General features: G+C 40.1%; 1 protein-coding gene across 1 annotated transcript in view; it reads right to left on the bottom strand.

Annotated features, from left to right (window-relative positions):
- b4galnt4a (beta-1,4-N-acetyl-galactosaminyl transferase 4a) overlaps window positions 1-15,580 on the bottom strand; it is a 123,524-nt gene that overhangs the window by 87,770 nt on the left and 20,174 nt on the right. Inside the window, exon 2 of the mRNA XM_079450953.1 lies at window positions 910-1,022. Within this exon, the coding sequence (XP_079307079.1) occupies window positions 910-1,022 (113 nt within the window). The remainder of the gene's footprint in view (window positions 1-909; window positions 1,023-15,580) is intronic.

Genomic DNA, 15,580 nt, shown 5'->3' with positions numbered 1-15,580 from the left:
TTGTTTAAATGACCAACTCTTTCTTACCTTCTTATTTGCTGCTCGATTATAACAAAAGTCATAATCCCGATTATTGTGACCAAAATTGAGATCCCAATTATTTAACATGATTACTCATTCACAACATATCACGACATAGGGAAAAAAACTTGGATGTGAATTCTTACTTTTGTGTTTCATAAGACCTCAATATACAGTATAGTCAGGAGTTGATAGGATTATTTTGAGTTGCCTGTATCTGCTTTTCTGACTCTAAAAGTGACGACACCCTTCATTTTATGAATTACTAATGCTAAAAGTATTTTTCACTGCACTATTGAATACAAAATTTACATTCAAGGTGAATTAAATAAAAGCTAATGTTAATTTCACATGAAATACTGATTTCATCTAACAGTGAGGGTGGATAGCAGCTGGTCTAGCTTGTGTTAGCTTGAAATAGTACGTGTATGGTGTGTTTGAGATGAAAGGACCTTAAAGCCAAACCCCTCTGCGCCGTGGGATGGACTTAAATGCAGCGACAACAATTATGATCAATTAAATTAGCAATATTTTTATAATTGCAAACGGCATTGTAAAGACGGGACGATAATCGCACGTGCTTATCGTAAACTATTTTCGGTGTACTGTAACTTCAGCAGCTCTAGGCACGTGAACGAAAGCGCCAATCTCATTGGCGGATAGTTTTTCACACAGCCCGTCAGATAAAAAAATGAGACTGAGGTCGTTTAATTTTTAAATGACCTTTTACGCCTGCCATTTTGCGCGTCGGTGCGCACAATCACGTTGGCATCGTTTCTTTAGTCACAAGGCGTTAAACGTCAACGATAAACGCGCACGATTATCGTCCCGGTGTGGACAAGCCTTAAGGCTGATAAACCCTTGGCTTGTTTAAAGTTTCGAACTCACTGCGTTTTCTTCTTCCTGACTGTTGCTGGCTTCTTCACTTTTCCGAAACTTGTCAGAGGATTGCGAGTATCTCTTATGGCTTGTATCAGTTCCCTCCATCGGCCTCTCGCCATCTAAAAATGAGACAAAGACCACACATATTCACCACATTTCACCAGTAGCATTGTTGGATTGGTTCATTACCATTTATATAATATACAGTATAAAACACTGCATGAAGTCATGAGCTGATGTCATGGAGTCCCTTCTGTGCTTTCAATATAATCTTCAGCGAGATTGTGAATGTTGGTGAGAAGGTTCAATAAACTAATTTACACCCTTTCCAACACCAGGGTGGTTAAAGGCCAGTACCTGTTTGAAACATGGCTGAATAGCGAAAAGAAAAAAAAGCTACAACAGTATGCTGGACTAACTTTATTCTGTTAAAGGCTTTAACAAAGAAATAAATCAGTCAGTTAGTTGATAGTCTTGCAGAGCCAAACCTTTGCGCAATGAGCCTTTCTGGTCCACTTTGGACAAGTTTAGTCTGGATAAAAACAATTCACACATAAACAACCAAAAAAAGTCTAATAAGAAAAATCACGAATAAGATCTCTTCAATATCTCAGTTGAATCTGTGAAGACCAATTGGAAACATCTTGCCTCTCAGATATTTCTCCAGAGAAAAAAACTATTTTATTGTTGAACCAAAAGTAAATAATTTCACTACCAATGGAAACCTTTTCTTTACCAATTTCTTTTAAAACACCACATTATTGAAGCTATGACAGGCTCCAGACTAACTTTACTAGGAGCACTGTAGCCCCTGACTGAAATGTTTTAGGAGCCCAAGCTAAGAATGTCGGGGCACTCCTTAAATCAACCTGCAACGCAAATATTCAATTATTTCCCCCAAAATAACTGTATTATTAAAAAAATTTACATACAAAATAAGTGCTGGATTAAAGAAGGGAAAAACAGAACGATGCTGCAGATGGATGGATGAGATATTAAAAGCCTTAGTACCGTGGGTCCCCAAGTCTTTTTTATAATTAACACGGGTCCTAGCTCCTGCCTGACTTTTATCCTTCTTTTATTTTATGTACATCGCTCTTTCTACAGTCTTTTAATGCCCGCATGATCTCTTCCCTGTGTCAACATGAGAAGACACGCATGTCGCAGCACTGTCCTGTTTGGACTGAGGGATCCGTAGCAAACCTAAAATACAACGATAGTAAAACTGTGCCATCACCCATTATAGCAACATTTTACGATGATTTTATTGTGTATTTGGACACTTTTCCTCATGTTCACACAACAAATGTAAATATAAAATCTAATAAAACTTAACAAGAGCATTCGCCTGATTTGAAATGATCCAGGGCGTCTCAAGAAATCCACAAATAAATTACGTTTCCTGAACTCCTCCGCCATTAGTTTAGTTTTAAACATCTCAAATATCAAATCGAAGTTTCTAGAAATAGTCACAGCAATAGCCACTTGTAGTAATGCGCTCATTGTGTGTGAACTTGTCAATGTCGACCTGAATTGTGCGTGTCCGTGGGAGATATAAGTGACACGTCAGTGACCCGTGCACTGATCACACAAAGCCTGCATTGGTGGCTGGTTGCATTCTACTCGTCTTTCCACATTAAATAACAACTTCCAATAAGAAATTCCAAATTTGCAGGTCGTACATGCACGAGGTGAACGATCACTTTAAGGTTAAATTAGTAATAAAAAGCATTTCTAAAAAAACTTGAATTGCAATTCTTCGACCACCATAAGAAAATGAGGGTCTCTCAGGTGTTGAGAAGCTAGAGGAATACATGGAGGTGTCGTGAGATTCAAACAAGGAGAGGAAATATGAGGTGACCCGGCATACAATCCAATCGGACAGAATCTTCATATGTACTGTAAAAGGAAACTGTATGTCAATTGTGTAAGCATTACTACTTGTGGTGTTATTATGACATTGCCACCTTAAAAACACAAGAGCTAGAAGAGTATAAAAAAAAAGACATTTTTGTCATGATTCTGCTATCATGTCATGTTTATTCTTGGTCTTGCAGTGGAGTCATGGCATAGCCTTAGGTTTTGTGTGAGAAAGACATGGCTTTGTTTTGATTCTGACTTGCCATGTGCTTTCTCGTGTCTCGTCCTTAGTAATGGTTGTGTACTAGTTGTGTTGAGGTTTGTCCTAGTGTTTATTTTCCTCAGTCTAGTTAGTCCGTGTCCTAGTGTCATTATTATTTATCCTGTCTTGTTTTACCCCCTCGTGGGTTTTTGTTTTGTTCTTGTTATTTATAATTAAACGTTTTTGTTAACCCCTTCATCCCCGTGTCTGCCTGCACTTGGGTTCGTCCACCCTCCACGTTCATGACACATTTTACCCAGAGCTATAAGATACAATAATGAAAGGTTATTACTTTTTTTATAACAACTAAATGTGACCCTGGACCACAAAACCAGTCTCATGTTAAGTAAAGATCATGTTCCATGAGGATATGTTGTACATTTCCTACCCTAAATATATGAATACTTTATTTTTGTAAGTGATATGCTATGCTAAGGACTTCATTTGGAAACTTTAAAGGCGATTTAGATTTTGTTTCACTCTCAGATTCCAGATTTTAAAATAGTTAAAGTATTACCTATTGCGTAAAAAACTATAATGAACACGGCTATGTGTACAGTAAACAACAACAGCCCTCTTGTGACATTTTCTACCCAGTATCAGGTACCAAATGTCAAACATATGAAACACAAACGAACAAATAACAACAAACAAAGAAAAAGTGCTGTATCTCAGGTAAATGAACATGGTGTCATATAAGTGTCTGAAAACAGCAATTCTGAGATGCTGGGAAGCTGTCACAGACACCCCAGGAATTCACTTAACAGATTTCAAACACAAGGATGAGCTCAAGAACAGCTCCAGTCACAGCGTGAGTCTCGCTATCCCAGAAGGCCTTTGTTGTTGTAGAACCGTGAATGAAACTGGAAATTCTGGATCATAGCTTTATGGCTCCATAACCAGACCTTGTCATTTGAACTTAAAGAAATCTATAGTTTCAAAGTCATCTAAAAAATTCCTCTCACGGCCGGGACATTAAACAGTGTTTAATTAATTCCAAATAGAAAGTCTTCAGTAAATGTCAACCTCCCAATTAAACCTCCTTTTAGCATTGGGCCATTAGAAGAAGTGACATTTTAACGTAAATACAATCATCAGCTTTTCTCCCAAAGCACTGCATCTTATGCAAAAGCCCATACTTACATATTCATGAGTTACAAAGCCGAAAACTAAATGGAATTTGCACTGTTGCATGTGATTTACCTTGAATCAACTCTGTGACCATTAGTATGTGCCTAAGAAGCCCATGAAGGGATCTTTGAATAAACATGTACAGACACGCACCTTTTGAGGTCATGAGGACTTAACATTACTTGTATTAAATCAATTATAATTAGTGCTGGGCAACAATTAAAATTTTAATCGCATGAATTTTCTGTGATTTAATCAAGATTAATCGCATTAAGCGTATAATTAAATAATGAAATCAAAAGTAGTGTATTGTGGACTTTTATTTTAAAAGTACTGCTATATGAAGATCCTCTCACTGGCAACTGCCAGTGACAAACACAAACCATAACCAAAAGCCAGGCCTGGTCCTCCCTCACTGACTGTCCGGCCGCTCGTCCTCTTATGCTCCCGATCTCCTCCGTGATACGAGACCTGTGCTGACGCTAGTTATCACTCACGCGCCGGCCTCGAATCCCGGCTCTCGTCCCGCCTACCTCACTACAAATAGCAACTAATATAAAATATTATAAGTCAAAATATTCAGCTTTAGGTGTTGTATTGATGTACGTTGATATTCAAATGTTTCCCAGAATAGTGCAGGATATAGGATATCAATTGCTTGTTAGTCATTGGATATAAATAGTTTGTTACTAGTAAATGTGTGTAACAGTTATGGACCTTTCGTTGCAATGTGCTGACAAAAGGCAACAAACACTGACAAACTTTTAATATTGAATATTAGTTTACGGTTTGTACATGTACATAATATTTACTTTGGTAAGACTCAAAAACACTAGTGTCTAGGAATTTTTGTAAAGTTTACAGCAGAAAATACATTTTTCCGTTTCGTTCAAAACAGCTAATTTATTCAAGAACGAAGCAAGTGTGTTGATCAATGACTCACTGAATCATTATCTTGTCAAAGTCGTTTAAAACACAGATTAATTTAGGGGAGACCACAAAAGGCAAATGTAAGTGTTCAAATGAGCGTAACTGCGCATTACTTACGGTACTACTACCGTTTAGAAATAGAGCGGTATTGCGGGTATTTTGAAGCGTTTGGATTGGAATGCTACCGTAGCACTGACACATTGTGCAAACCTACTCTTAAAGAACAGCTTCTGAGCAATAGACAGTCATATTTATCTGTCAATGGTTGAGTGCTGTTTATGTTTGTCAAGATGAGGCATTTTAACTCCACACATCGGTGCATCACACCAACTTTTCTTATAAATGAAAAGTAACTGTGTCAAAGAAAACTTTTCCAGATCTTAAAATATGTATTGTATATAAAATATTCTGTTTAAATTATTCAATTTTAATGTTTAAAAGCTTGTATATTAGGTTATCTGGCAGAAGATTAAAGGAGCAGTTCACTTCAAAATGTTCCCCCATTGACTTTCCATAGGAGGAAAATAAATTACTGTGGAAAGTGAATGGGGGAAAATTTGAAGTGAACTAATCCTTTAAGCATGAATTATTCAATATAAAAAATGATTTGATAGCTCAGTGGTTAGAGCATGGCACTACCAATGCCAAGGTCCTGGGTTCCATCCTAGGGGATTGCACATACTTAGAATCAAAATGTATAGGACAATGCAATGTAAGTCGCTTTGGATAAAAGCGTCTGCCAAATGCAAAAACGTAAATGTAAAAAACATTGATTGTTCTAAACAAACTACATCAGACTCAGAAACAACATTTCATATTTCCCTGCAACATTTATTAGTTTTTCAGTCCAATCAAATGACTTTTTGCTAAATTTTATATCACAAATCGACATTTATTATATTTCTTAAAGCTGGTGAACGGCATTCAACTTTTCTTAATATTAAACCAACTCCATTGCCATCTCCTCGCTCCTTTAAAACCCCATATAGTGGAGCTGACCAATTACTCAAAAAATAAGATTAGATTATTGTAATGATTGTGTTACAGTACCTAACCCTTTGCTTTTAAACAGCAATGATATGCCTCAGATAAACACTATAAGCAATCACAGTCACTCGTATTGAGCAATGCAGTAGCACTTAAATCAAGTTTTTCGGACAGAAATAACAACCCGATTATCAGGCATCAGGGGCCATATAACAGAACTATTATTTTGTATTTCGTTTTATGGCCATAAGCAGAATCAGCCAAACACAGAGATGACAGAGCAAATATTCGCTGGTTTTGAAGTCCTTTGCCAAGAGCACCACCCCACCCCGCTGCTTCTATTTCCAGGAGCAGATTCTGATAATGCGACGCAGCAGGCTAGAAGAGTGAGCTCCCAAAATCTCCTTAATTTCCTGTAATCTGTGTCAGAGGCAACGGGCCAGGAATCCCGCTGTCCCCTGGGCGGTGTGCACCTCACTACACACACTGACACACAACCTAACAGGCTCCACATAACACAACGCTCCACTGTGTCCATTCATATCTTCATGGCCATCTGAGACGCAGTTAAGATGATCCGTTTGCTGCAGCTCTGATCGCAGTGTGGGGTTTTGCCATGGCCTTGGACGGAGTGGATTAAATGAATTGAATATAAGAAGATCAAGCCAGTAAGCTTGAATAAATAATGATTAGTAGCTTGAAAACCCTTTCACTGCTCTGATGGAGGAATGGACAAGAGATATTCTAAAGGAGAGAAACAGAGCAGATGTGTTTGTTGGTGTGTTCAGTCACGCCGGTGGCAAAATCAAGGTTGATGTGTATTTCATCACGACAGGAGTGAAGCTTGATCCTTCTCTTCCTGATGTCCTCTCAACTCCTCATCTCGTCCTCTCATATCTTTAACTTTTAATTTTGTTCTCTCTCTCTCTCTGCTGTCATCATTTTTTTGACATCTCTTCTCATATCATCTTCTCTCCACTCTTCATCGTCTGGTTGCTCTTATCAATTTTTTGCTCCCCCAACTTTCTTCTGTCCTCATCTTTTGGCTCCTCCCATATCCTCTCTTGACTCCTCAAATACCTTTTCCTTATTTTTTGTCTTCTATAGTGGATACTCTCATCTTCATTTATCTTCAAAGTTTTAACTCATCTCAACTCTTCTCCTTATCTTTTGTCTTCTCTCCTCTCAACTATTTATTAATCTAATGAATTATTTCATATCTGCTCACTCTTCTCCTCATCGTTTGTCTTCTCTCATCCCCTTTTCTCATCTTTTGTCTCCTATCATCTCATCATGAATCTTTTGACGGCACTCATCCCATCTCTTCCTCGTATTTTTGAACTCCCCTAATCTCTTCTCTTGTGTCTCCTCTCGACTCAACTCCTCATTAATCTTTTAACTCATGTCATCTCTCATCTTTTGAATTTTCTTTTCTCTTCTCCTCTCCTCATCTTATTGACTCTTCTTATACCCTCACTTTGCATTTTTATCTCTCCTCTCTTCTCCTCATCTCCTCTTGACTCCTTTCACCTCTGCACATCTCCTCATCTTATGACTCCTCTCACCACTGCACGTCTCCTCATCTTATGACTCCTCTCACCTCTGCACGTCTCCTCATCTTATGACTCCTCTCACCACTGCACGTCTCCTCATCTTATGACTCCTCTCACCACTGCACGTCTCCTCATCTTATGACTCCTCTCACCACTGCACATCTCCTCATCTTATGACTCCTCTCACCACTGCACGTCTCCTCATCTTATGACTCCTCTCACCACTGCACGTCTCCTCATCTTATGACTCCTCTCACCACTGCACGTCTCCTCATCTTATGACTCCTCTCACCACTGCACATCTCCTCATCTTATGACTCCTCTCACCACTGCACGTCTCCTCATCTTATGACTCCTCTCACCACTGCACGTCTCCTCATCTTATAACTCCTCTCACCACTGCACTTCTCCTCATCTTATGACTCCTCTCACCACTGCACGTCTCCTCATCTTATGACTCCTCTCACCACTGCACGTCTCCTCATCTTATGACTCCTCTCACCACTGCACGTCTCCTCATCTTATAACTCCTCTCACCACTGCAAGTCTCCTCATCTTATGACTCCTCTCACCACTGCACGTCTCCTCATCTTATGACTCCTCTCACCACTGCAAGTCTCCCCATCTTATGACTCCTCTCACCACTGCAAGTCTCCTCATCTTATGACTCCTCTCACCACTGCAAGTCTCCTCATCTTATGACTCCTCTCACCACTGCAAGTCTCCTCATCTTATAACTCCTCTCACCTCTGCACGTCTCCTCATCTTATGACTCTTCTCACCACTGCACGTCTCCTCATCTTATGACTCCTCTCACCACTGCAAGTCTCCTCATCTTATGACTCCTCTCACCACTGCAAGTCTCCTCCTCTTATGACTCCTCTCACCACTGCAAGTCTCCTCATCTTATAACTCCTCTCACCTCTGCACGTCTCCTCATCTTATGACTCCTCTCACCACTGCAAGTCTCCTCATCTTATAACTCCTCTCACCTCTGCACGTCTCCTCATCTTATGACTCCTCTCACCACTGCAAGTCTCCTCATCTTATGACTCCTCTCACCACTGCAAGTCTCCTCATCTTATGACTCCTCTCACCTCTGCACGTCTCCTCATCTTATGACTCTTCTCACAACTGCACGTCTCCTCATCTTATGGCTCCTCTCACCACTGCACGTCTCCTCATCTTATGACTCCTCTCACCACTGCACGTCTCCTCATCTTATGACTCCTCTCACCACTGCACGTCTCCTCATCTTATGACTCCTCTCACCTCTGCACGTCTCCTCATCTTATGACTCCTCTCACCTCTGCACGTCTCCTCATCTTATGACTCCTCTCACCACTGCACGTCTCCTCATCTTATGACTCCTCTCACCACTGCACGTCTCCTCATCTTATGACTCCTCTCACCACTGCACGTCTCCTCATCTTATGACTCCTCTCACCTCTGCACGTCTCCTCATCTTATGACTCCTTTCACCACTGCACGTCTCCTCATCTTATGACTCCTCTCACCACTGCAAGTCTCCTCATCTTATGACTCCTCTCACCACTGCAAGTCTCCTCATCTTATGACTCCTCTCACCACTGCAAGTCTCCTCATCTTATGACTCCTCTCACCACTGCAAGTCTCCTCATCTTATGACTCCTCTCACCACTGCACGTCTCCTCATCTTATGACTCCTCTCACCACTGCACGTCTCCTCATCTTATGACTCCCCTCACCACTGCACGTCTCCTCATCTTATGACTCCCCTCACCACTGCACGTCTCCTCATCTTATGACTCCTCTCAACACTGCAAGTCTCCTCATCTTATGACTCCTCTCACCACTGCAAGTCTCCTCATCTTATGACTCCTCTCACCACTGCAAGTCTCCTCATCTTATGACTCCTCTCACCACTGCAAGTCTCCTCATCTTATGACTCCTCTCACCACTGCAAGTCTCCTCATCTTATGACTCCTCTCACCACTGCAAGTCTCCTCATCTTATGACTCCTCTCACCACTGCAAGTCTCCTCATCTTATGACTCCTCTCACCTCTGCACGTCTCCTCATCTTATGACTCCTCTCACCACTGCAAGTCTCCTCATCTTATGACTCCTCTCACCTCTGCACGTCTCCTCATCTTATGACTCCTCTCACCACTGCACGTCTCCTCATCTTATGACTCCTCTCACCACTGCACGTCTCCTCATCTTATGACTCCCCTCACCACTGCACGTCTCCTCATCTTATGACTCCTCTCACCACTGCACGTCTCCTCATCTTATGACTCCTCTCACCTCTGCACCTCTCCTCATCTTATGACTCCTCTCACCTCTGCACCTCTCCTCATCTTATGACTCCTCTCACCACTGCAAGTCTCCTCATCTTATAACTCCTCTCACCTCTGCACCTCTCCTCATCTTATGACTCCTCTCACCACTGCAAGTCTCCTCATCTTATGACTCCTCTCACCACTGCAAGTCTCCTCATCTTATGACTCCTCTCACCACTGCATGTCTCCTCATCTTTTGACTCCTCTCACCACTGGACGTCTCCTCATCTTATGACTCCTCTCATAACTGCACGTCTCCTCATCTTTTGACTCCTCTCACCTATGCACCTCTCCTCATCTTTTGACTCCTCTCACCACTGGACGTCTCCTCATCTTATGACTCCTCTCATAACTGCACGTCTCCTCATATTTTGACTCCTCTCACCTCCACTATTTTACTCATCTTATGACTCCTCTCACCTCTGCACCTCTCCTCATCTTATGACTCCTCTCACCACTGCACGTCTCCTCATCTTATGACTCCTCTCACCACTGCACGTCTCCTCATCTTATGACTCCCCTCACCACTGCACGTCTCCTCATCTTATGACTCTTCTCACCACTGCACGTCTCCTCATCTTATGACTCCCCTCACCACTGCACGTCTCCTCATCTTATGACTCCTCTCACCACTGCACGTCTCCTCATCTTATGACTCCTCTCACCACTGCACGTCTCCTCATCTTATGACTCCCCTCACCACTGCACGTCTCCTCATCTTATGACTCCTCTCACCACTGCACGTCTCCTCATCTTATGACTCCCCTCACCACTGCACATCTCCTCATCTTATGACTCCTCTCACCTCTGCACATCTCCTCATCTTATGACTCCTCTCACCACTGCACATCTCCTCATCTTATGACTCCTCTCACCTCTGCACATCTCCTCATCTTTTGACTCCTCTCACCATTGCACGTCTCCTCATCTTATGACTCCCCTCACAACTGCACATCTCCTCATCTTATGACTCCTCTCACCTCTGCACATCTCCTCATCTTATGACTCCTCTCACCACTGCACGTCTCCTCATCTTATGACTCCTCTCACCACTGCAAGTCTCCTCATCTTATGACTCCTCTCACCACTGCATGTCTCCTCATCTTTTGACTCCTCTCACCACTGGACGTCTCCTCATCTTATGACTCCTCTCATAACTGCACGTCTCCTCATATTTTGACTCCTCTCACCTCCACTATTTTCCTCATCTTATGACTCCTCTCACCTCTGCACCTCTCCTCATTTTTTGACTCCTCTCATTATCCTTTAACTCCTCAAATGTCCATTCTTAATAATTGTATTTCTCACATTTCTTCTCCTTATTGTTTTAATCCTGTAATCTCCTCCATTCCACTCATCTAACTTTCACATTCTTAACTCCTCATGTATCTTTACAATTTCCTTTTCTTCCCCTCATCTTAGATGAGTCATCCTTACTTTAGACTCATCTCTAGTCTATTTATACCCACAGCTCACATTTCCACTTATCCATGAAGGCAAATATATGATAATTTGATTTTATCTTAGTCCATCTGATTCATGCTTAGCTGCACCCCCATTGCCTGGGAAACCTGGCCAGGGAAGTAAGCATTTCCATAAAATTCAACAAAACCACCAATCTGAAGGGCCGAGGCAAGATAAACACTTCCTACCCCACACACACTCGTCCTCTCACAGAGAAGAGGAAGTCTCTTCTGTATGAGACATGCACAGACACCCATACATAAGTACAAGCACCCATAAACACTGTAAGAGCCAAGGCAGTAGTTGCCGCACAGTGTTGGGTCTGTTGGAGTCCAGGACGCAGGGCCGCACTCCAAACACAGAGAATCAAGTCCAGCCTCTCATGACCGCACACAAAGACACCCATTTATCCACAGGACTCCACAGACACATGAGAGCTAGACCGGTGCTGTAACAAACACACACAACCATATTTACCATCCAGTAAGACAGGTAAGCAAAGTGTTTCCCACATTTAGAAGGGAAGGATTTATATCATGTTTGTTTTCACAACGCTTTCTATTTACAAATTCACCCAAGGTTTCTTGCACAAAATTATAATTCAGTTATTTTGCACCTTTCACACTACTAGTTTTAGCAACAAATCGATTACTAGCATCATTCATTAGTAATGATGGTTGCCGCTTTTGAGACATTTTATCGAGAAATAGAAATGTGACTTGGAGAATCAATTGGGATATCAAACAGATCTATTTTCCTTTCTCTATCATTTTTCATTGGTTTCTTATAATAAAATTCCAAATACATAGTGTCTGATATTGTATAGAAGATGCATGAGCGAGTCTGTGCAAATAAAGTTTTGTGGATAATGATTGCAAAAGATGGATGAAACTACACAGTAGCGATAAACAGTCTCCATGCTCACCAGACATACATGAGAGACCTCTTTAATCACAGAAAAAGACACTGAATCAAATCTGGGTAGCATTCAAAACTAGTAGGCGTTGAAATTAGCTAAATATTATCATAAGTTGTCAATAAAAAGTAATCTAATCATAAACCACAAGCCCATCTCTTTTCTATTTTTAACCTTTTTTTACAACTTCACACACCAACACGAAAATTGGTCTTTGCCAAAGCTAGAACTATGCCAGGATAATCTGCAACTCTTTCAACGCTCCAGAATCACTGATGTAATTGACAATAAGTTTGATGTACATGAACAAGGTTCCTCTTTTTATTATAGGTTCTTGTAGTTCAACTGGTAGATTATAGTGCCAACAACACTAGTCATGGTTTCAATGAAATTGGACCATAATGTAAAAAACTTTTTTACAAATGTAAAAAAGGAGACTAATAATATGGGGACCAAAATGAGAAAATGGCATAAAGGGAATGAAAATTAAACAACACTGCTTTGAAATGAAATATTAATACGAAATCTTAAATAAATGTGTTGATTAATCATAATGGGTTCAAAATATGATTTGACCCAAAACTTTGGCTTTCATGCTTAATAGAGTTCAAATGTAAGTTTGTTTGTTGCAGAAATGCGTAGTGTTTCAAACCAAGTCATGTCTGACAGTTCATGACGGTTAGGATGCTACCTCTGTGGGCAGTAGATGCTAAACAAAAATAAGTTTTAAAACACCTCACACCTCTTCATACATCTCCAAAACTTTTGAGTGCTTATTAGTTTACAATTGTTTAAAATCTGGATTTGTTGCATGTTGACAACTTTTCAAAAATTGGACATGGATACAGATTGTAATTTCATGCATGTCATGATGGTACTGTATACAACAACAGCTGAAGCTATTAAAAGCCGTTTCTGACAGTGATGTGCAAATCACGTCCTGATGTCAAGATGTAGATGCTCATAGCAAGTGAAATGCTACCTGTCATGTGTCAAAACATCCGGAGTACTTTGAACATGCTCCACCTCCATTATCTGACAAACATGAGGAACATCACTCCACTTAAAAGGTTTCTAGATAGAAACAGCATCTTGTTTCTCGCTTCAAACCCACTACGCTTTACACTGTGATTTTTTGGTTGGCTTAAATTAAAATATGGTCATTAAAACACAATATGGTTAACATAAGATAAACCTAAAATTAAGTTGTAATGTAAAAACAAGTTGCCATGAGATCCTGATCACATCATCTTTCTATAGTGAGTACATTTTTATGTCCCATTATTTCTCTTCAAACTATTATATTACATTAAAGCCCATTTTGTTTATTTCTTTTTAAGGGCCTATTACATATTATATTTTGTTCCCTTCACTAAATAAATTAACCTGGTAAAATGTTAATTGTTACTTAATTTCTATAAAGCCTACTCTTAGTTTACTTTTTTGCTTGTTTTTAAAATATGGAAAATTACTACATAGTGGCAGTCCTTCAGTTATTTTGAGTAAAAATTAGCTAAAACCAATTATTGTGCAAGTACAAGAAACCATCCATTTGCGCTATTTGGATCTATTTAAAGTGTTCTTATTTGTTTCGTGTTATATAATCTGCCATGTGTTTATATAAAAAAAAAAATAATAGCTCCTAAAACACATCCCAAGCATCACATTCAATACTTTGTGTATGTTATGTATCTTTCTTTACTAAAGTCAGGTGCACGCTGTGTGATTTGTAAAAGCGCTTTATGACTTTTTGCAAAGACGCACTGCGCAATATCAGTTGATAGTAATGTCACAGTGTAAAATAATTTAAATTTGTTGAAAAAGGGCGCGCAAGAAGACCGAAGAGGCTACACTGCAAGACTAAGCTTCATACCTTTACTGGCACAATTTCATCAGAAGGAAAATGTAATCACGTGGTCATAAATTGTGTGATGGCGAACAGATATAAGGTTACATATCTTTGCCTAGAGATACATGACGCTTTTGGGATTCTCAAAATCTCAGTCCTAGACTGCCAATTAAAGCCAAAATCGACCAGTCTGCTTAACTTCGAGTTTCCGTTTATCTTGTGCCCTTCATAGAAAGCGAAACATTGTGACTTTGAAAAAGTAAAAGAATGGATTGTGATGTTCTAAAAATTGAGATATGAATCACAAATGCCGTTTCCTCTCTCTATGCACGTCCAACCTCCACTGTTTTTGGATCTGCCAACAGCAATTAACGTTTGATTGCTGAATTGCTTGGAAACGGCCATTGTCTCCCTCGTGATGATTACAATCATTTCAGAGTCTTGTGATGTTCTCATTGTATTGAGCAGAGAGACCTTAGAGCGAACTCAACTCTTTGATGTTCACTGGTACAGGACGACAGAAAACGAGTGAAAATGAATAGGGATGTAATGATTCACAGAGCCGGTTGAAAATCGATTATAAAATGGGACGATTCAAGTCGGTCGAGATGTTAAAAGAATCGCAATACATGTTTTGAACAGCATGGGCCGCTGTGTTTACTGCAAACTTAGAAACGTTGATATGCTGATTTTTCTTAAAAAATGAAAGAAAAAAATATCAAGTGAAAGAGACTTGTATTATAGATCTTTGATTTGGAATTTGTTTTAAATTTTCAGTTAAGTTTTGTTATTTGAAATAAACATATTCTAATTTTATAACGAAATGTACAGCATTTGAGAAATAAAAGGGACCATAATGGGTACTTAATTAAAGGGTACTTGTTCATTTCTAATTTGTTTTAACCTTTTTTTATTGTATCGTGAATCGCATCGTGAGCTGAGTGAATAGTTACATCCCTAACAATGAACAAAGTTTATTTTGTGGTGCGTAATTACGACTGTCGTAGCAGGTGTTCAGATTCGCTCACTCGCTTTTTCTGTCTTTCTGTCTCCAGAGACTCTCCTCAGCACCTGCAGACAGCATCTGTCATGGCCGTCAAACGGATCACGTTATTAATGAGGTTCTGTCCTTCCACAGGCCCTGCTGTCACTGGACTTATACACAACCACACATCAGGTTGTCACATGTTGAAATACAGCATGAACTCAAACCTTGCAATATTGTCAATAAAACCCCTCCCTGAAAGCCCACTCGGTGGGTCCCCTTGGAAGTCTGAAGTGTTAGGATGCCAAATCTTTGAGCAAAACTATATATAAAAAAAGCAAAAGCAACCAATCATTGGTGCTTAACTATGAAAACGTCACCATAAAAATACTAAGGTGGTTGCTAGGGTGTTGCCATG

Source organism: Barbatula barbatula (assembly GCF_947034865.1).
Source record: "Barbatula barbatula genome assembly, chromosome: 25".
Taxonomy (NCBI): domain Eukaryota; kingdom Metazoa; phylum Chordata; class Actinopteri; order Cypriniformes; family Nemacheilidae; genus Barbatula; species Barbatula barbatula.
Note: the sequence above shows the minus strand (reverse complement) of the source record. Positions and strands in the feature narration are given on the sequence as shown.